The 22,476-nt window shown below is 43.4% G+C and overlaps 3 protein-coding genes across 6 annotated transcripts in view; 1 reads left to right on the forward strand and 2 right to left on the reverse strand.

Moving 5' to 3' along the window:
* C3H3orf70 (chromosome 3 C3orf70 homolog) overlaps positions 1 to 1,799 on the reverse strand; it is a 30,081-nt gene extending 28,282 nt beyond the window's left edge. The window contains exon 1 of the mRNA XM_053311972.1: positions 1,592 to 1,799. Within this exon, the coding sequence (XP_053167947.1) occupies positions 1,592 to 1,799 (208 nt within the window). The remainder of the gene's footprint in view (positions 1 to 1,591) is intronic.
* A 45-nt stretch (positions 1,800 to 1,844) lies between these two features.
* Positions 1,845 to 22,476, forward strand: part of MAP3K13 (mitogen-activated protein kinase kinase kinase 13) — a 133,542-nt gene continuing 112,910 nt past the window's right edge. Inside the window, exon 1 of the mRNA XM_053311944.1 lies at positions 1,845 to 2,036. The gene's annotated coding sequence lies outside the window, so the exon portion shown is untranslated. The remainder of the gene's footprint in view (positions 2,037 to 22,476) is intronic.
* The window catches only part of EHHADH (enoyl-CoA hydratase and 3-hydroxyacyl CoA dehydrogenase), a 46,524-nt gene continuing 38,338 nt past the window's right edge, over positions 14,291 to 22,476 (reverse strand). For all 4 annotated transcript variants that reach the window (XM_053311953.1, XM_053311955.1, XM_053311954.1 and 1 more), the window contains one exon: positions 14,291 to 16,610. In XM_053311953.1, coding sequence (XP_053167928.1) covers positions 15,340 to 16,610 — 1,271 coding nt within the window. In that variant the 3' untranslated portion in view covers positions 14,291 to 15,339. The remainder of the gene's footprint in view (positions 16,611 to 22,476) is intronic.

The following is a 22,476-nucleotide window of genomic DNA, read 5'->3' on the forward strand; positions in this document are numbered from 1 at the left end:
ATTGCCATCTGCTAGAATGTTGATGCATCACCAAGTACCCAAGATAAAGGAAAAAACAATAAGATATATATGGACAGGAAGTACAGACAATTAGCCAAAAGCCTAACCATTTATTTTTGATCAGGCAGATTTCAAAAGGAGACATGTGGACCTTTTAGTTTTCAGTATGAGATACTGTTTAAAATAAGAAAATGAGAAATACAGTGAATCAATTCGTAGTAAATGCATTTCATCAAGTCACAAGAACTGAGACTTGAACCTAGAGCACATGATGCCTTGTGAGTGGGGAGAAAACCCATGGAGATTTGGATGGCAATAACAGTCCATGGAACCGGGAAACTGAGATGCCATTTCTGTGCTATAACAACTCATTGCATCTGTCTTGCAGTTTTCTGGATCTAGATAATGAAATGGCAACCACAAATTTCAGGTTTGTGAAATCCTTCAACAGCTTGGAAACTAGACTGAGCCAGAAATAACTTGCTTTATTAATAATGAATTTCCTCTATGAGAATTAATAACAAAGACTACTGATTTTTAAAATCACAGTGGATCAGCTAGCCCATCCTGCAGTACACAAGCTACAGATGGTATTTCTTGTGGCCATTTCTGCATATAATCCAACATCTTGCTTTAATTCTCATCAGTATTTATATTGGTATAAGACCTCATTCAAACCATGATAGCCATTATCGGTGTAAACAATCAAGTGAGAAAAATGTAGACATTCCTCTGCTTTATAAACCTGAATGATGGGTCCATTTCCTGTCTGAACATCTGTACTTATACAAGGAATCTACAACTCCAGCTGTTATAGTAGACTGAAACAGGAGAGGGAGCTCCTTCTTGTAGCAGAGGAGGAGGATGGAATTATATGGGAGGTTTACTGCCTCTCCCACCCCACCAAAGGAGGGCCTGGGGGGGGTAGGGGGTAGGTGGGTTCTGCCACCGTTTTAGCAAAGGAGGGAGTGCACCATTCTGCTTTCCTTCCACAGTGTACCCACTTCTTCAACTGGGTATCACACTGTATAGAGCCAGCCCAGCCCCTTCTTGGCTTGTCCTTGTCAGAAACAGGCAGCAGCAGGCGATCTCTCTTTCCCCGGAGGCTGCGAGATAGATAAATCTATCTAGCGTTCCGGGTGCCATGCGATCAGTCACAATCGACCTCGCCGTCAAATCCTGCCTCTGGGGACCACAGAGCCATCGAGGCGAGGGGAAGGAAGGAAGGGTGGGAAGAGCACGTCCTCTGGCGAAAGAGGCTTTTCGATAGAGGAAGGGCCAGGATCTGAATCCCCAAGGAGGCAAACAGGGTGTAACCCCGTCTGGGATGCTTGCTGGCTCAGCCCCGTTGCTAGCAAACCACCAGAAAACCGCACACACCACTCCCCGCCTGCTCGCTACCTGGCTTGACAGGAATCTGCAGCGCCCAGTCAGGGGACTCCCTACGCTTGGAGCGGGCGCGGAAACCCTCTCGCAGCCTAGCAGCTTGCAAAGGGGCCAAGCTGTCCCATGAGGCTGCCTGCTTCCGTCCTGCCCCGTTCCGTCCCATCCCATCCCATCCCATCCCATCCATCTTGTCCCCAATACTCACAGTGGCACCAACCCAGGTGGCAGCACCAGTGCAGGCGGAAGCAGCGGCCGTGGCTGTGCGTGGTACACAGCGACAGCCCGTCGCAAGGCTGGAAGTCGGGTCTCCCGGCGCAGCTGCGGGCCAACGCCTGAGCTTCGTCCAGTTTCTCGCTCTTCCCAGCCAGGAGAGACGCGGCAGCAGCACTGGCCGCCGCCCCAACCCCGCTCATGGCGCTGCTGCTGCTGTCTCTTCTACCGCCGCCGCCGCCTTCTCCGCCACCTGCAACCCGCTCGAAGCCCGCACCTCCGCCGAGTCACTCCCGCTTGCGCGCACACAAGGCGCAGCGGGGCGGAGAGCAGCGCTTCTCGCCAGGAGGGACAGCGCCACGGGCTAGCCCAGCCCCGCCTGGAGCCACACTGGCCTGCAGCCCAGCTCCGCCCCGGCCACAGCCCGCCCTCTCCAGCAAGTGAGTGGGCGCGCGTGGGGCGGGGGAGATGAATGAGGGAAGAGGGAAGTCTGCTGTGGGGACTCCGCCGCCAGACGCCTCGCGAGTGGGAGGAGGAGGTGGGGGGGTGGAGGAGAGGAGGTGTGATCGCTGCGCAGTCCACTCCCGCCTCCCCTCCTCGCAAGGGGCGATTAGGGGCCAGACACAGCCACCTTGGGCGAAGCGAGGGAAGGTGGGCGCCCAGCCCGCGCAGCGAGCAGGCAAGGCCAGGACTCCCTAATTCAGAGAGGCGGGTTACCAAGGAATCGCACCTCCTCGGGGGGACAAGAGCCCCCCACCAGGTTCCGGCAGACGCCTGCTGGAAGCCATGTCGAATACATTGCCGGCCGCTTCCAGAGACTGGATCCTCGCTGGGCGGTGTTGTGTTTTTTTGTTTTGTTGTTGTTTAGCTGGAGGCCACCATTTCTCTCTTGGCAACACCCAGCCTCCATCTGGTACTACGGAGCAGCAGTCCCACTTTCTTCTCCAACCTTCCCCTCCTGCTCAGATCTCCTCACCTCTCTAAATAGACCTTGCAGCTACAAATCCGCAACGTGGCGGAGTTGGTGGGAAAGGGCCGTGTAATGGCATTAAAGCAAGCTGTGTCCTGCTCTCTTTCTACTCCTCATTACTGGTTCATTGGCAGTTTGTTCTCTGATCTTAGGGCATCTCTGGTAGAATGATGCCCAGCTTTACCCCCCCAGAGTATTTACAGAGCAAAACCATCTCCAGTCTACACATCTCATTCAAACTTCTCTATGCCTCTTTTCATAGCTAAGCAAATCCCATTTGCCATTACCCCACATTACATCACAGGAATAAACAGTTTCCCTCGGGAACCCTCCATTCCGGTGCCTCTTTGCAGAGATTTACAGATCTCAGGTAAACCCAGGTACACACCCACAGCCTGCTACATAGCTAACTGCTCTCCCCATACCCCCACACTATTAAAACAGCTTTCTGCTCACACATTCAAGTAAACAACACTTGTACAGTACATGGTCTTGAGCATCCTCCTCCTTGGTGAAGCAGAAGAGCTTTATAAATAAATATCTGCCTTTCTTACCAACCAGTATATATATTGTCTGCTGATACCCATCAAGATGCAACAAAATCAGCAAGGCATTAAAACAGAATTTTTAAAATGCCATTAGAGTAAAACAGCAACTGCATGAGGAGAGAATAGAAGATTTTTATTCTTTCTCGGAGCCAGTGTGTAGTATTAAAATGATCTGTATAGCATTCCTTAGTGTATGACTGCTGAAAAGATGGTGCACGATGCTGGAATGTGGAAGACAAAACAAACAGCATAGCTTAGTGATATGTCTTGCAGACTCCTGTAAGACATGTTGCTGCTTGTACTTGTGTGCTCATCCTTGGTGATACCTATATTTCTTTCAGGCCAGGGAACTGCCATGTCACTGTATCACTTACCTGCCACTATCCTAAATCTTGAGACCTGATGTTCCTCAGTAGTACAGGAGCAGCTGGAAGTCCAAATTGTTTCTGGCCGTTTAGAGAAACAAACCTTGTACTCATAGTGTGCTGAACTCGATAGTGAATTTGTAGACAGAATATACTAAACCGTAGCATACGAACGATTGGGGGTATATAGTATACAATTGTAATTACCTGAATCGAAGACTAGCCCCCCCCCCCCAGTTCTTTGGTGAAGAAATGGGGGTCATCTTAAATTCAGAGTCCTTTTCCTTTTGGGCAATATAAATAATTTTTTAAAAGCACGGACTTAAATTCAGAGTTGTTTTTTATTTGGGTCAATATGGATAACTCTTGGGTAATGGATCCTCCTTGTGCTATCCTTATTTATTTATATTTATTTTTATACCCCCCTCTTCTGCCAAGGAGCCCAGAATTGTGTACACATGGTTATGTTTATCCCCTTAACAACTGTGAGGTAAGTTAGGCTGAGAGATAAGTGACCCCTGCTTAACTGAGCAGGGAGGCACCTGGTAATTCTCTTTATTGAGCAGGGGAAGAGCAATTGGCCCTATCTAGCACAGCATTCCTCCCAGGGGCGTAGCTAGGGGAGAGGGGCCCCGTGTTCATCCCTCTCTCTGGCGGTCCCCCAGAGTGAGGGAGACAATGAAGAAAATAGGGAGGGATGGACCTGGAGGGCCCTCAGGAGCTGGGGGCCTGTGTTCTTTGAACCCTTTCGCTCAATTATAGCTATGCCCGTGATTCCTCCATTGGCTGTTTCTGGTGTCTGTATTATGTTTCTTTTTAGATTGTGAGCCCTTTGGGGATAGGGATCCATCTTTATTTTTATTTATGTAAACCGCTTTGGGAACTTTTGTTGAAAAGCAGGATATAAATATCTGTTGTTGCTGACTGTCCCAAAGTCAACCAGTGCGTTCTATGGCTGATCAGGGATTTGGTTCCAGGTCCTGGTCCAAACGTTTAGTTCTAGGTCCTATTTCAACACTCTAACCACATCTCATATGCATCTTTTAGAAAATCAGAGCAGACCTGGAAAAACACTAAGGTTGCTAATCCTAAACACGAATCTTGAACACCCTTACTAGAGAGTAAGTCAAATTTATTTCAATGGGACTGATGTCCGAGTAACTGTGCACAAAATTGGCCTGCAAGGTTGCAACCCTATGCATGTTTATTTGGCAGTAAGCCCCACAGAATTGCATAGGATCAAGCTAACTGGCTATGAACCTATTACACAGCTACTTAGAAGTGAGTTCCATTTAACTCAGTGGAATTTACTTCTGAGTAAACAGGCATAGGATTTGGTTGCATGTTGGTGTGTTGCCGCATTTATGAGAAAGGTATTTATGAGAAAAGCAAATTCAGTTTTAGGACTTATTGGGGAAATGACATGATACAATACAGCAAGATGTGTCCACATGTAGAATATTACATGTAATTCTGGTCACCTCACTTCAAAAATATTATTATAAATATTTATATGCCACTTCTCAACAACAAAAAATTAACTGGATGATTTACATAGCAAAAGGAATAACATGATGGCTTTCTGTTCTAAAGAGGCTTATAGCAAAAAAGAAACACAAGAGAGACTCTAGCAACAGCCCCTGGAAGGGACAGTGTGTTGGGATGAATAGGGAAGTTGCCATCTAAATGGAACTGAAGAAGCTGAAGAAAGGGGAAACTGAGAGTTTGGTTCTGATAGTATTATACAAAGAACTGCTCACGTGACATGAGTGATGTGGAGAGAGCAGAAAGGTGGTTATACTTTTTTTCAAAGTCAAGAAGAGGGTAAAAGAGGAAGCCTAATTGTGAGTGAGTAGCAGCCAGTCACAAAGGCCTTGATTCTGGAACAAAGCTGTCTTCCTTCTGTAGGAGGTGAGCTGGGACTAGAAAAGCAAACGTAGATTATTTTCTTAGTTTCTTATATACCAGAAGCCCTTTGATAGCTCTACTGATAATAGCGAAGGGCCTGCTACTGTGTATTGTATATGACTTTCAAGAACAATCAGTTGTGCATGGCTGTTTGTCTTTAGTTTGTGTGCTGTGGAGCCCAGAGCACACTGCTTTGGTGCAATTTACTGTCTAATCCTATGCAGATACAGGCACATGCCTAATTCAGTCTAGAGAAGACTGAGTTGTAACTGATTGGCTGCAGCAGAAACTAGGGGTGTGCATGAACCATTCAAGCTGAACCAGTTTGCCTCAAACTGGGATGGTTTGGTGGCTCAAACATGAACCAAACCAGGGGCAGTTTGGTCTGTGATCGAACTGAACCAAGCCTGGTCTGAGCGGACCAGTTTGGCGTCAAACAGGTGGTGGGGTGGGTGGGTCACGGTATGCACTGGGGCTGTGGGCAGCACTGGGGGCGGGGTTGAGTGCCAGTACCGGCTGGGTAAGACCCTTTAAATACCTCTCTCGCTGCCTCCCTCAGACACCCCTTACCCCTTTCTCACTGGATTCCCCTTTACAAGTATTAGCTGCTTGACAGTTCAGTCAAACATACTGGATTGGCCAATCGGTACAACTAAACTGGTTCAGTAACACACGGTTCAAATTAGATTTGAATTTGAACCAAATCACAATTTTTGGTTTGTGCACATCCCTAGCAGATAGAGAATTTGGCTTTAGTGCTTGGAGTTTGTGTTGTGTCTTCCCATAAATGTACTTGAGAGCCTGATTCCCAAGTGACAGAATTGCCAGTATGCTAATGAATATTTTAATAAGTTGCATTGTATTTACACAGAAGTTTTGTTTGTGTCTTTCGTTATGTTATTGGCTTGCCTTCCTTAACTTTTAATGTTTATTTTACCTGTATTAAATTCTTAGTGGATGTATTATCAGAGACTGGTATGTAGCTCTTAAGGTAGGTATGTTCAATGCCTTTGCTCAGCAAGGGTGGCTCCAGAATGGTGGCAGTGAGGCAAGCGCCCCCCATACAAGTAGTTTGTCCTCCCACCAGCCCCACATTTCTGTTTCAGTAATCTAATACATGTGACACAATTCGTCCACCCATAAATGCACTTTGCCCCTTCTGTGCCCCACCTCAGTTTTTTTTTTTTTCTGGTGCCACTGCTCAGCAAATATTATTACTGTATTTACCTGAATTGAAGATTACTCTCTAATTGTGTTTGTAAGGGTTTAAATTTATGTTTTGAATTATTATTATAGCAAGGGTAAATTTTATACCTGATGTTTCACGAAGAGAGATGCGTGGGAAGTCCACTTCTGTTTATTATGAATGAATATTATTACTGTTAAAATCAATAAAAATTCAATTTGGGGAAAAAGAAAAAAAGAAAAAGAATTGAAGATTACTCTGAATTTAAGATGATGCCTTGAAAAACAGAGATTAAATATAGATTATACCTGTTTTTACCTAAATGGAAGAGGACTCTGAATTTAAGATGACCCTCCCCCACCACCAAATTTCTAACTCAAAGAACTTGGTCAAAACCTCATCTTGGATTCAGGTAAATATGGTATAAGTTAGGCTGGAACTTTTTCTTTTAAAAGCCACGATTTCAGCCATTTCTAGGGTAACTTTAGAAATCCATGTCTTGCAGTATATTTCAATAGCTGAAGGGATTAATAGAATTCTTAGATGCTTTAACAAAGAAGTCACAAGAGTCCCTAAATGATTTTATTACAAATGTTTCTCAGTTTGTTTTACACATTTAAAAATTGTATTGAAAAACTGAGGAGAGTGCATAGAAGAGCTGAAAAACCTATCTGAAGGCTGGAAAACAACTTAAACAAACTTATAGTGAGTGAGGCTATTCTAATAGTGAGGTACCTCTTGAGGTTACTGTGAGGGTGGTTATGGTACAGTTTGTGAAATACTTTAGCTCTTTTAATGTGCACATAGGTGATAATAAATATTAATGAGCAACACATGGCAATCCATAAAGGGAAACATTCACCATTAGCATGGTGCGGCTCAATCCATCCTAGAATGTAATATTTGGATGACCAATTTAGCAGGGATATTCAATATAGAGAATAGGGATGTGCATGTACCAGTTTGGTGGTCCTTTTATGGAACACTGAACCAGTTTGGAGGTCTGGCATTCGGACCAGTTTGGTGGTGGTGGGGGGGTTACCTTTAAGGAGTATTTACACCTTTAGTTTATTTGCCAGAAATCCCTGTTATATGTACATTGGTGCCCTGTTAAATTTTGCCACCTCATACATAGCAATTATGATGCCTGTTGGCTTTGTCACAAACCTAATGCCAGTCTGGGTCACATTTTTTAGAATGTATGCTTTGGGCAGGATGCCCACATTAGTTTTGCTAGGATCAACACTGTTTTGATTTCTTCACTGAATCTTAATTTTAATATTTTAATCCAAAATACATACCTATTATTTGAGTTTTTCCTATTAAATGTATTTATTTAATTATTGGGGGTGGGGTACGCTACCCCAAACTTCCATCTCTGGTGGTTTACAAAAACATAAAACAAATTAAAAGACATAAAAACCTTAAAATGATTTAAAACCACAAGTCTAATTAAAAAGCCTGGGTGAAAAAAATGTGTCTTTAAAAACTTCTTTAAAATTGTCAGAGATGGGGAGGCTCTTATTTCAGCAGGGAGTGCATGCCAGAGTCTCTTGGGGCAGCAGCAGAGAAGGCCCGTCCCTAACTGCAGAGGAACCTCTCCAAATGATCTCAATAGGTGATGGGGCTCATGGTGAAGAAGATGTACTCTTAAATACCCAGGGCCTAAGCTGGATATATCAGGCGCTTTGGTGATTAAAAAAAAAATCATCTTGCAGTATTGGAAGTCCCATATTTCCACTTCTTTGGTCCTCTGGATTAGCAATATGTTGGATCTCCTGAATCTACACATTTATATGGCAAGATTATTTCTATCTCTTTGGGCATAACATCCACTTTCCTCTGTTGTTGCACTGCTTTACCTCTTTTCATCATTTAAAAAAACCTTTTCATCTTTCTTGTCTCTTCCTATAGCTGGTTCTCTGTTCTGCTAACTTACTGTATTTTTAATTTGTTTATATCCTCCTCCTCCTTCTATTCTATTAGGTAGGCTAAGGAGAGGGAGGTGAGTGCTTTATTTGGACTTCTCTATTGTTATTTGATTGTTTCTATTATTATTTGATTCTATTATTATCAACCCCTGCTAACTTGGGAAAGAGGCACCTTTTAATGTGGTAATTCTTTTTATTTAGCAGGGGGAGAGTAACTGGCCCTTTCCACCCCCAGCACAGCACCTCCAGTGACTGTTGCTGGTGTCTATCTTACGTTTCTTTTTAGATTGTGAGCCCCTCGGGGACAGGGTTCTATCTTATTTATTTATTATTTCTCCGTGTAAACTGCCCTGAGCCATTTTTGGAAGGGCGGTATAGAAATCAAATAAATAAATAAATAAATAAATAAATAATAAGACTGATGCATATCTTAATAATTTTTCAATATTGCAAAAGAAAATCAGCATACAGTTCAAGCAGATTATATTTCTATTGCATCTGCTTTCCCCTCCAAGAAAAAATATTCTTTTTTTAAAAATTTAATTTTTATTAATTTTTAACAATAATCATCACATCCATAATAAACACAATTGGACTTCCCGCGCACCTCTTTTCATGAAATAAAAACTATAAGGTTTACCTTATAATATTAATTTAAAAACCACAAATCTAAAGCTTAAAGAAAAAGAACCTGCATTTCAAACTTCAGATCCAGCTGTAAGATCCATATTAGGAAAATAATTCTTTAAGTACAACAAAAAAGGTTTCCAATCTTCCCTGAAACGTTCTAAGCTTTGATCTTTTATCAGTGTTGTAAGTTTTGCCATCTCTGCATATTCCAAAGTTTTTATCAGCCAATCTTCTTTTGAAGGCAATTCATTAGTCAAGAAAAAATATTCAATATATCATAAAGGTTGCTTACAAAATGCATGAAATTGTACATTTAATAAAGGCTTTTGGAGAGTTTCTGTTCCTTGGAGTTCATATTTTTGTGAAAGGCATCTTTTGTAATGTTAGGATAATAAAAGTAATTACATTTCGATTTGGAGGTTTGTTTGGATTTTTTATTTTTGTTCGTTCCAAGATACACTGGGGAATAGGAAAATGTGATCTCAGCACTTTTTATCAGCTTTGGCTGATACATCAGCTACGTCCATTTCTGAAGGCAAATGACCTTAAAACAGTGGTGCATATGCTAGTAATCTCCAGGCTTGACTACTGTAATGCACTCTACATGGGGCTGCTTTTGTAAGTAGTCTAGAAACTACAACTGGTAAAGAAAGCAGCAGCCAGACTAGGCTCTGGGACAACCTGAAGGGACCTTATAATGCCAATTTTTAAAGAACTGCACTGGCTGCCAATGTTTCCGAACAGAATACAAAGTGCTGGTTATTACCTATAAAGACCTTAATGGCTTGGGTCCAGGGTACTTAAGAGAGTGCCTCCTTTGTCATGACCCTGCCACCTATTAAGATCATCTGGGGAGGATCTGAGCCTTCTCTGTGACTGCCCCAAGGCTTTGGAATATGCTCTCTGTCTAAATAAGAGCTCCCTCTCCAATTGCTTTTAAAAAGACTTTTAAGACACACCTGTTTTATCAGGCTTTTAATTAAAATTAGTTTTAAACTGTAATTGTTTTATACTGTGAAATTGTTTTTATTGTTTTTATTCTGTTTTATATTTGTTTCACTTTGGTTTTGTACACCAACTAGAGCGACATATATCAGGCGATATCAGAGGCACTATAACCTCCAGACCTTGGGGCCCTGGTGCGTGGCCTCCAAGGTCTGGGGGGCTTCCAAATGGCTGGTGGGGGGGGTGGCTCCTGCAGCCACCCCGTGCCCGCCCCACCGCGCCAAACCTCCATTGTTGCTTTTTATTTCAGCCACCACGCAGCCGAGGGATGGCTGCCAAGGGGTCAGTGTTTAATTTTTTTCATCTGTGCAGAATGAATTTTGTGCTGGGTGGCAGAATCAAGGAAGTGTGTGTGCATGTGCATTCAGAAAGGGGCCTTCCTGATTCAACCTGAGTAGGATCTAAAATTAACTGAGCAGACATCAAGAAACATGTGAGTGCGCGCACATGCGCATGCTTTAGAGGGAACACTGTGAGGGGTGGCTGCCGGCGGAGTTACTGTTGTAGTCCTCCCCCCACCCCCCGCCGCACTTGCGGCTGGAGTGATGCTGGGCCTGTCTGTTCGGACCAGTGTCTCTTGTTAACTATGAGGCATGCTGTCATGCCCTTGAGCTCCGACAGCGAGGAGGAAGGGGAGGCTGGCAGCTTTCTGGCCGAGTCAGGAGTGTCTGAGGGGCAGAGCCCGGCTGTCAGCGTTCCTGAGACAGCTGTGATAGATCCAGCTGATGGTTTAGAACAGGCACAGCAGCCTGAATCAGCAGAAAGTGTGAGAGACCAATCAGAAGAAGAACTAGGCATTGAAACACCGTTGACATCACAACAATGCAGGCGTTCTAAACGCAGGACGCAATTAGAAGCTGTTAGGAGGAGCAAACGCCTATCGCTGAGGGCTGACAAGCCGTAAATTCCTACTAGCTGGGAGCTCTCGGCTTGCTCCATAAATTACAGCACCAGACTCCTACTCATTGCTGAGATTCAACGCACGTCTTTCAGTCAGCAGCATCCAGCCAAGCCGTGAACTTCCCTGGCCGTGGGCCAGACCTTGACACACGCCTGCGCAGTTGAGAGAGATCATTACAAGCCTGTGATGTCATGGGCTTGCAACGATCTCTCTCAACTGCTCAGGCACGCCTCGCAGTTAGCAAGGGACGCTGGGCGGAATGGACAGGCCCAGTGTTGCTCTGGCCGCCACCGCCACTTGCGGGGGAAGGAATGCTCGGCTGACCCCTCGGCGGCCGCGTGGCAGCTGAAGAAGAAAACAACAGAAGAGGTTTGGAGGCCCCCCCCCCAAGTAGGTTTTGGGGGGCTCACACTGGGGGGGGGGCTCGTGGCGGGGGCAGTCCGGGTGCCAAAATGACCTAGTTGTGGCCCTTGGTGATATATAAATATGATAAATGAATAAAAAGAGAGAGAGAAACAGCACCATGGATAAGACTCACTGGTAGAAATCCCCAAACATTTACAATCTGCTAACTCCATGCCACTAATGAAAATAGTAAAGGAAACAGCAAGCATATATGAGATTCATGTATGAAGATGCAGTTGGTCAAATAAAATATTTTACCTTCTTTGGTGAAGAATACATAGGAACATAGAAAGCTGCCATATACTGAGTCAGACCATTGGTCCATCTAGCTCAGTATTGTCTTCACAGACTGGCAGCGGCTTTTCCAAGGTTGCAGGCAGGAATCTCTCTCAGCACTATCTTGGAGATGCCAGAGAGGGAACTTGAAACCTTCTGCTCTTCCCAGAGCGGCTCCATCCCCTGAGGGGAATATTTCCCAGTGCTCAGACTTCTAGTCTCCCTTTCATTTGCAACCAGGGCAGACCCTGCTTAGCTAAGGGGACAAGTCATGCTTGCTACCACAAGACCAGCTCTCCTCTCCACATAGGCCAAGCACTTTTAAAATAGACTAGAAAAAGAAGCAGGATTCAAACTGTGATGGTAGATTCTTCAAGAGCAGAGTGCTAAGAAAGATTCAAGGTTTCAGAGTGAGCTCATCATGTCCTGATAATCTCTGCATTATGGTGTAGATAGTATGCTGGACTTCCTTCCCTGGGAGTAGCTAGAAGAGGCATATGTCTGTGAACCGATTCAATATGTGAGCTCAGGTTTTTGCCTGATCAAGCTAATCGTAAATCACAGCATGAACATAAACAATCTTCAGTCATTCCCAAGCATATGGCATTCTAAGGCAGTTGTTTTCAAGGGCAAATTTCATGGGGGGATATAGAGATAATTAATTAGCTAGACCCAGTCACAGCTGGGGCAAAGATGTCAAAATATGAGCAATTCATTTTATGTTCCATCATTAAATATTTTGCAGTACAGGCATGATTTTAACCTTCCCTTTCAAGGCCAAAGAAAATAGCATGCCGTTTGCAATATGGTCAGAGTTAGATATGCAGCACAATCCTGCTGCGTGCAGAGGAAAGAGGTTCATGGAAACTGCTGTCTTCACTTGCTCCTTTGCAAGCACTGCTGTGGGGCTGCCAGGCTCTTTTCAGAGTTTAGAAATAAATAAATGCAGTAGATAAACATAGCATTATAGAAATTTATTAAAAACTCTTCTGACAGAACTTGAATGGCCGTGTCCAGTTCTCTCAAGTAGTGCAAGAGTATAAACTGCTCTGTGCGCCATTAAGCATGTAGCTTAGGTTCCCTCTGGAGGTTTGCTACTGCTGGGGACAGCAATAACAGTCAAGGCTTTTCTCTCTCCTGGCACACAGAATTTTTTTCCTTTTGCTCTTTGGAAAGATGCCTGCCGGCAAGACCATTAATGGAAGAAGAGTGCACTCTTGACTCTTTCTAAAAATTCCACAACAGCTTGCATAAATATTGGGCATCTGTGCGGAGAGAATCTAGGAGCTTCACTGCCAACAGCAAAAGTTCCCACTACTTGGAGAAATATGTCATTAAACAAATTATGGTATTAACAAATAAATGCCTCTGAGGTAACTTGGTGGAACCCAAGTGCCTTCCTGAAAACATCATGAAGATGTGCACTAGGTCCACAAAGATTTGCATCATTTTAACTTGCTGTAATGCAATTACTTTCAAACTGGATTTAGTGGGGTGGTTATTACAAGTAAAATATAAAAGCTAAAAATTGCATTTCATAATGTAATCTTCAATTTTTATTTTAAGATAGAAGCAGTGCTTTTAAATTGTAGGATTTGCACAGAGCTTCCCTTGAAAGTGGTTTGGAAGCTTTAGCTAGTGCAAAATGCTGCAGTTAACAACTGGCCCAATCAGGAGGTAGGGTAAAAAACCCTTATGTGTATATGTGACTAATTCCCCCATCCTTTGCCACTGCTTTCATCTGTACTGTTGCCTTCTTGCTCTTCATAGGCTGAGTAGGGAAGAGTCTATGGAGCCAGTATCTTCGAGAGGCTGGCACCATTTCAGTAGGCAGGATCATCCTGCACAAAATGGTGTCATCATTAAAAAAACACCTTATCACCCTCTTTAGAAGATTGGTACCATATGCTCTTCCACAGTTGGGCAGGCAGCAGCAGTTTGCTCACTCACACTCTTAAACTTTAAACTTAAAGCCTCTCCCCTCCTTGATCTTCCTGCTTGTTCTTCTCCTGCCTGACAAGCCTAGATAGCCTGTAGAGCAAAACACAGGGGAAAAAGCTGAAATGATATCTAGTTGTGTAGAGTGCATGTAGGAGTGCATGTAGCAAGCGTATAAGGATGGGAGAAACTTTCCATTGTTGACTAGAGGGTGCAGGAGGGTGGGAGAGAGAGAGAACAAGAACAAACAGAGTTTGGGCAGTGATAGGCACTGGCTGAAAGCCAGGATGGCTTTTTAAAAACAGGACCAATTGGGCACTGCAAGGAAAAGCAGGGACTTGAGGAAAGAATGGTGGTATGGATGGGGCTGCAGACAAAATGTGCAGGGCAAAGGAACAGGAATGGCTATGCGCTGTTGGGAGGGATGGAAGGAGCAAGGGTGGTCAGACAAGGATGGGCCAGAGGAAAGGCGACATGGTATACTAGGATAATTCTGTAATTTTGACAGATACATATTCTATGTCTTCTGTACCAGTGATACCAGCAATGACTGTCTTTAGGCTCTTTGTGTTTATGGTTTTAAAAATGTATGAGTGCAGCATAAAGCATGGACACGACAGCAAAACACACATGTGGTTAATCCAAATGATTTTATTAAGAAAATGACTGTTGGATCTCAGTGATCTTTTGATTTTCAACAAAGTAGAAGTATGAGAAAGTAGAAGTATAAGAATTCTGGATCTCCGCCCCCAACCAACAAAAAACTGGTCTGATGACCTGACCATCACAATTCCCAGTCAGAGACTGGGACAGCACCTCTCATTTTCTGCGTCAAATGTCAGGCAGATTAAAATAGTTCTTTCATTTCCTTATGGGAGCCTGTTTGTTAGCAACATGTCTATGGAATACCGGAGATGCATGTCCTAAAACCAGTATGCTTCCCAAGGCACTTCTATACTTTTCAGTTGAGCAACTGCATACCATGAAAAAGAAAAACACAGAAGCTGATGAGGAGATTTTACAGTTTTGGAAAGGCCATGAGACACTGATTTAGAAAAGGGAGGGAGCAGGAAGTGAGGCACTAGCTTCTGCTACAGACATTTTAGTAATTATTTGGTATAATTCACAAAGCATGAAAGATAGAGAAAACTGAATTCTCCAAAGCAAGAAATTATCTTCCTCAGCCAAATTTCTCTTCAGGGGTTCTGAGGTTTGATTAACTTCACCACATTTTATTTCTGAAGTAGTTTATGGCTCTCAAACATTGCCTTCACATCTTCCCCCTCAGCTTTGTCACCTATTCTGAGCTGCTTGGCCAGGGCCCAGGAAATTGCCAGTCTGTGTAGACAATACTGAGCTAGATGGACGAATGGTCTGACTCAGTATAAGGCAGCTTCCTATGTTCCTATGAAGAGATCAACCACAGGCTGGGTAGCTTCATCAGAAAGGAAAGTGTGTGTTTTCAAGCAAGACCCTCAGGCAGCATTTCAAGGAACAGACTCGGTATGATAAAAAGGCACATTTGGAGCAACAATCTATCATTCACAGAGACAGGGTACATGTCTGTGTACATTGTACTGAAATCAGAAGAGACAGTGACATTGTTCTGTAATGTGCTATGTTTCAGTTTGGATTGGAACAGTCGAAATATTTAAACTGGAAACACAGGCTGCAGTGCAATTACAACTTATTTTGCCGAGATCCCACAAGGGATGGCCATTCCTTCAGTGGTGGACTCTCCAAGGCCACAAGTTTCTGCAGAAAGGCACTGGGCTGTAGTCTGGGTACATCAGGATTAGCCTTAGCGTACTTCTGCAGCTTTGCTAGAACCTTAGGTAACCCGACCTCAGAAGCATAGAACATGGGACCACCCCTATGTCTGGGCCAGCCATAACCATTAATATAGATTGTATCAATGGCTTCTGGACAAGATGCTATTCCATCAGACAATATCCGGAAACCTTCGTTGGCAAGGGAATACAAACAACGCTCCAGGATCTCATCATGGGTTATGGTACGTGGTGCAATGTTATGAGCACTTCTATAGTCAGAGAGGAAATTATGAAGCCATGGATCTGACTTTGCTACCTTTCCCCCAGGTTTATCATATTGGTACCAACCCTTGCCAGTTTTCTGGCCATATCTCCCCTTCTCACACAGGATATCAGGGAGCGGGCTGTATCGATTGCCACCTCGTTGGCGAGCTGGAGTGCTAAGAGGTAGATTGGCTCCAGTCAGACCTTGTCCTTTCCTAGATCTCCAACCCACATCAAGCCCAGCAAGATCTGATACCCGAAAGGGACCCATTTTAAAACCAAATTCCTCTAGAACTTTGTCTACCTCCTCTGGAGTACTGCCCTCTTCTAATAAGAGATAAGTTTGTTCAGTATAAGAATTCAGCATCCTGTTTCCAACAAAACCAAAACAATTCCCTACTACAACTCCAGTTTTGCCCATAGCCCTAGCTAGGTTCATGGCTGTGGCAATGGCAGCGGGGGATGTATGCTGACCATAGACTATCTCTATCAGTTTCATCATATGAGCTGGTGAGAAGAAATGGGTGCCAATGACCCGGTGAGGGTGACTAGTGACAGAAGCAATCTCATCAATATCCAGACAAGAGGTGTTGGTGCACAGAAAAGTCTTAGGTTTGCAGACGGCTGACAACTTCTGGAAGATCTCTTTCTTCAGTGCCATATCCTCAAAGACAGCCTCAATAACCAGATCTACATCCCACAGTGTACCAAAATCCAGAGTGAACTGAAGCAGACCTGGTTTATATACATCAAATTTTTGACCATTCTTTTGCATTCTTAAAGCTTCACGTTCTAAATGGGCAATCACAGCTCCCCTTCCCAGCTCCAAGTGCGTCTTATCCTGCTCTAGAGCCACTACTGGAACCTTGGCCTTCACCAGAGAAGCCACGATGCCTCGGCCCATCGTCCCCAAACCTTGTGATAAAGAGGGAAGTAAAGAGAAGGAACTGTTAGAATCATTCTTCTAAAAATGTACAAAGGGCTTAGACATTTTTTTTAGCCTACAGCATGGGTGTCTTTTCCTATGTTCTTTGATACTGTTTTTCCATTCAAACACTCTTATTTATTCCTTTAAGCATAGAATGTTTGAATGGAAAAACAGTATCAAGGAACGTAAGAAAACACATTTGAAATAATTTTAGTGTTCCTAAAGATAAAGCAACTATTGCAAAGATTAAGATTGAAAGCAACCTTAGCATCTATACAAAGGACTCCTCAATAGCTTAAAAACCATTTGACATGTCTTGGATCTCACAGATATCGATTTAGCACATATACAGTGCTTTATAATATTCAGAGCACTTCACATGCATTGTCCTGTTGAAACTCTGACAGCAGCCATGAAAGGTGGGTCAGTGTTATTAACTCCATATACAGATGGGGTCTTAGAAAGAACAGCTTGCCTAAGGCTAGTCTAGTGAGTTCATGGCAGAGGGAAGGTTCAAGCCATAGATTTCCCTATTTGCTATTCAGTTTTTTAGCCAATATGCAGCTCTCACAGAGATGTTTACACATACACAGTACTCACTGTGGGATCAAAACACTGAATCTGTTTCCTAAAGTGGCTGAGCAAGCAAGAGAGAGGAAGAGACCTTTTGAGTCTCTTCCTCAAAGTTGTATTATTTCAACATTTGGGGAGGACTGGAGCTTCGTAGTGGCTCACGTTCTTTGTATGCAGAATATTTCAGGTTCAATCCCTGGCATTTCCAGATAGGGCTGGGAAAGACCCTAGCCTTAAAGCCTAGCCTTAGAGCTGCTACCAGCCAAAGATAGATTTAACACAAGGGCTAAATAAGGTGATGGCAGAATGAGGATTGAACACAATCTTCCATCTGGTGACATTTTGTTTGCTGATCCATCTCCATCTTGAGCAGAGTTAAATCTCCACGGTGTGGCACATGCTATCAATAATAATTGGCTTTCACTGATTCAAGAAAGATACCACCTAATTAACCTCCATAAGTCAATGTTGCCAAAGAACTTCCTGCTCTGGTTTTATAAGTGTTTAAGCCTACCTTTTCCGTCAGGCTTTTGCCCTTTAATTTTTTAAAAAAATATATATTGTTATTGTTCACCACTTAGAGTCTTTGGAGGAGGCAAATAAGTATACAATAAATAGTTAATTATTAAATAAAGTGTTCTGATACCACATGGTATGTCCTCAGTGAGAGAGCTATCAAAACTTACACTTCATTACACTGTACACTGAGTCTCTGATTCTTGATTCAGACTGAGTTTTTTTATCTATACCCTTGCTCCCTGACATGGATCAGTCTGTTAGAAACCAGATTTTGTTTGTACTGCAGAGGCAAAAGACCAGGATAAGCAAGGCTTTTCCTGCGATAAATAGTATTTAGGATCAGGGCCTAGTTAACACTGCCAGGGGTTTGCTAAAGGAGTTGGGAGTTATATGAGAGAAACATAAAAATATCCAAAGCACAGATGATCAGATTAATGAATGTGAGTTTTTCAGCAAGACAAATGAAATGCAAACCAAGTGGATTAAAGAATTAATGTAAAATCAGCCTTATGAAGAATAGCTGATATTACACCATCAGTAAAACAGGATCAGTTCCTATTATTGCAAGTCAAACAAAGTACCCAACCTCCCCCACAAGCAGTCTACATTAATTATTAGGCTCAGACCACATGTACAAGTACCTGCTATAATATTCCTTGAAGAGCAGCAAGTATGTGAAAATGTCAATGCATAGCTTAACAGCCATTTTGTTTTGGACTCATCTATTGCTGAACCTTGTTTTTTTACATCCAATTTGCTCAAGACAAAAAAATTGTTCAAAAGAATGCAATTCAGGATAAATTTACACAATCAAAAATACAATTATAAAAGCAGTTGGAGCTTCTTTAGTTATATTTCACATGGGAATTTTGATCATTTGTATAGAAACTCTTGTGGTTTAACTGCCTCCTACTACATGTTGGAGTGGTCCTTTCCCCTTCCAAGTCATCTCATATGGCTAATCTCTTTGGGCTTCCCTTCACAGTTACTTTCAGGTTGTGTATAATATGAGCAATCTGATCCCTCCAACCATAGACAGATGTAGTGGCATAACCATGGTTGAGAGGTGCAGTGCAACAGCACCAGGAGTGTGCGTCTCCAGGGGCCACCTGCCATCCCCGCCACTCACTCCTCATTGCTTGCTCCTAGCCTCAGTGCTCACCACGCTGGTGTGGGACTGTTCCATCCCAGCAAGAACAGGTAGCCCCTTTAAGGCAGGCCGGTTCTTGCGCTGGAATGGGGCAGGACAGTTGCGCCAGTGCTGATATGGAGTTGCTGTCCAGCAGAGGCAGACAGGCTGGCAGTGATGGGTAGGCAGTGAGCAGGGGCTGTGAAGGCAGGCAGTGGGAATGGGCCCCATCCTCGAATCTTGCTACAGCCCTGATGGTTACAGAAGCAGCTGCCTTACGATTCTCCTTCTGCAACTGATGTTTGTGGAACTGTCACCAGAGGCGCCACGATAGTTCTTTTTGCTCTCTCCATGTATGCAAGAAATAATTCTGTTGCCAAGAGTACTAAAGTGACAGTGTACGAGCATTACAGCAAAAGAAGGGAGGAAAATAGTACACACATGTTTTTATACCCATACAGGGCTGGTTCTCATGATTCCAGCTTACCAGAAAATCCCAGTCATCATGTTCTTCCATGGAGCCTGATGTGAGAATGCAGACATTATCATCAATCTCACATCTGTGCTGCAAACACCTAACATTTAACCAGGATCAACTAGCCAAGTTTTGATAGAAGATTGACAATCCCCACTGAACGTTGGTTGCAGTGCGGATCTGGGGGGAAAAACTGAATTCTCACGATACTGTCTACAGGAGTGTATGGGGCTCGGTGACTGAAAATTTCTAGTAAGCTGGGGGAGGGTTGATCATGGGAAGCCACCCACAGAAAGCATGTTTAAAAACAGCCATAGATTTTTGTTCCTAGACTCAGGTAACAATCATATATAATTCTGCTGTAGGCTCATTCTGAACACATTAATCTTGGAGGGTGTGTGTGTGATATATCCAGCAAACACAATTCTCATTGGATTCATTTAGATCTAGCTGTCTTTACAAATAAAAATCTGTTCTTTGCATTTCTGTGTACAGAAACAAAGGATGAACCAAATAAATTTGTTAGGTATCTGAATACCAGAAATGCTCAAGCAGCACTCAGTCATGCAAAATTCATTCTAGCAATGCCTCAAAAGCATTTCTGATTCAGTTAGCTTGAAGCAACTGAGCATGTTTGAAGCAATACATGGCAACCCATATATATATATATATATATATATATATATATATATATATATATATATAATTACAAAAGAATTGTTATAGAAAATTCAGGACACTTAATATACTAAAATATATTCTGACTGCAAATGTGCAATTAAAGTGCTAGCTTTTTTCAAACTTCTTTATAGCCTCTGAAGAATACGTAAATAAGGTTCCAATATGAGAAGGAACAGATGTTGGTAGATGCTAGTGCTTCTATTACATGTTCTCTAGGATTAGAATTAGCTTGGCGTAAGGCCCTCCTCTGGGTAAACTAGTCCTGCTCTTTTCCATTCCAATGATAATTCAGATTTCTAGCTTGACCTGCATTTACATTTCCATAACAGATAGTATTTTTGCATATTTGTCACTCATCTAGCAGCCAACCTGTCACTTATTTCCCATGAAACCTAAAATGGGAGACCCTTCACACCAAAGGCCTGTGCAGTAATGCAGATCAGGTCAACATGTATTTAGTCCGTATGCTGAACAACAAGCACATCCTTCCCACATGTGCTGAGCCTCACATTCCATGTTACTCTACATCAGGGCTGCTCAACTTTGGCCCTCCTGCAGATGTTGGCCTACAACTCCCATAAACCCTGGCTATTGGCCACTGTGGCTGGGGATTTTGGGAGCTGTAGTCCAAAAACAGCTGGGGGCCCAAAGTTGAGTAGGCCTGCTCTACATGAATGTCAGTTCTCTCCAGTGAAGGAGTTCATAGTAACTTAAGGGTTCAGACTTGTTGGCAGATTGAACGTACTACCCAAAGATTTATGTGCTAAAAGGGGTATGAATAATTCAGAGAACTATAATTAAGATTGCAAAGTGGAAGATGAAAAGGGCATTTTGAAGACACATTCCTCAAAGCTGCCTAGTGCTAAAGCGAGCTTGCAGAAGGCTCAGATTGCACTGCTGCAGCAAAGCATATCCTGTATCTAATAACCAAGGTGGGGTGGGGGGACAGTGGAGAAAAGAGATGTTTGGCACTCTCTTAAAATCAAAGGGGACATTGCTGAGGGCCGGACTACTTAGAGAACTGTCTCCCACTGTGTATGCCAATCAATATGCAGAACGGCAAAGGGCGACTGAGAAAACTGTGTAGTGCATCAGAGAGTTGCATTACAGCTGCTTTTATATAAAATTAATGAAGGTATTATCTTCTGGGGTGGGGAAAAAACAAGAGATTGCAAAATGGGAAGAAGGGATTCATAATGAGATGAAAGCTTCCTGAAGGCAGTTGGTAACAGAACATTTTAGCATTAATACATCCCTGAATGACTGGCTATGTTCCACATACAGCAAACAGCCTCTATAAATTAGAAGAGGAAGCAGCCTTTTAGACCTAAGCCTGACCACCTCTTGCTGAGTTTCTGCCTATGGTGTCCTGAGGCAAAGGTCCTGCTCCTGTAGCAGAGCTAAACTTATGGTAGCAATGATGAGTTGTCCCCTTTGCTAGGAAAGTTCCACCCTTGTTTGCATCTGAATGGGAGAGTACATATGAGCACTGTAAGATATTCTCCTTAGGAGAATATACATATTGCATGCAGAAGGTTCCAAATTCCCTCCCTGGCATCTCCAGATAGGGCTGGGAGAAACTTCTGCATGTTACCTTAGAGAAGCCGCTGCCAGTCCATGTAGACAATTCTGAGCTAGATGGACCAATGGTCTGACTCAGTATAAGGCAGCTTCCCATGTTCTCTTAACAGTTGTATGAGAGAGAATATTTCAGCAAAAATAACATTGGTGAAGGTTTCTTCTTGTTGGTGGGTCATCCACAGCAGGTTATCTCCACCCATTCACTCTCATGGCAGATAAAAACAAGGCTTTAAGAGCCTCGAGGGGACATACTGGCTAGAGGCACTGCAAAGAACAAGTCTTAGAAAGAAATCAACAAACATGCACAAATACATAACTATATAGCAATGACCTCATAAGCTGAGAAAAATATGCAAGCCCAAACAAGGAGAAGAACACCACCAAAAATACTCCTAGAATCTCACCTCAGAAAGGACACTTTATCTTGAATCACAAATGCCCTTCATTCTACTAACAAGAAAAATCTTCACAGTTGGTCAGTACCCATGTTTCTTTCTCTGTTGGTGGTGGAGGGCATCCATAGCAGCATATACTACAGCAGTCCAACCAAGGGTGGGACATGAAGATGTATTTGCTGAGATGGGAGGATATGCTGCAGAACTCTATGGCCAAAGGAGGCCTCTGCAGAAGCAAACATGTTGGCCTTGTAGTGGAGAGAGAAGGCAGAAGTTCATATGATCACCCGGCATAGCTCTTCTAGTTGATCTTCCGAATGAAGATGCACATCAAATGTCAGTGTAGAGGGTGTTGCAGACTAGGGATGTGCACGAACCAGCGTTCAGGCTGGTTCAGCACGGCGGGGGGGGGGGGGGGTTACCTTTAAGGGAGGGTTACTTTTAAGGAGCAGGGAGGATGCCCTCCCCCCGTGTTTCCCCCACCGCCATTGTGTGCCGGG

The sequence above is a fragment of the Hemicordylus capensis genome, chromosome 3 (assembly GCF_027244095.1).
Source record: "Hemicordylus capensis ecotype Gifberg chromosome 3, rHemCap1.1.pri, whole genome shotgun sequence".
NCBI lineage: Eukaryota > Metazoa > Chordata > Lepidosauria > Squamata > Cordylidae > Hemicordylus > Hemicordylus capensis.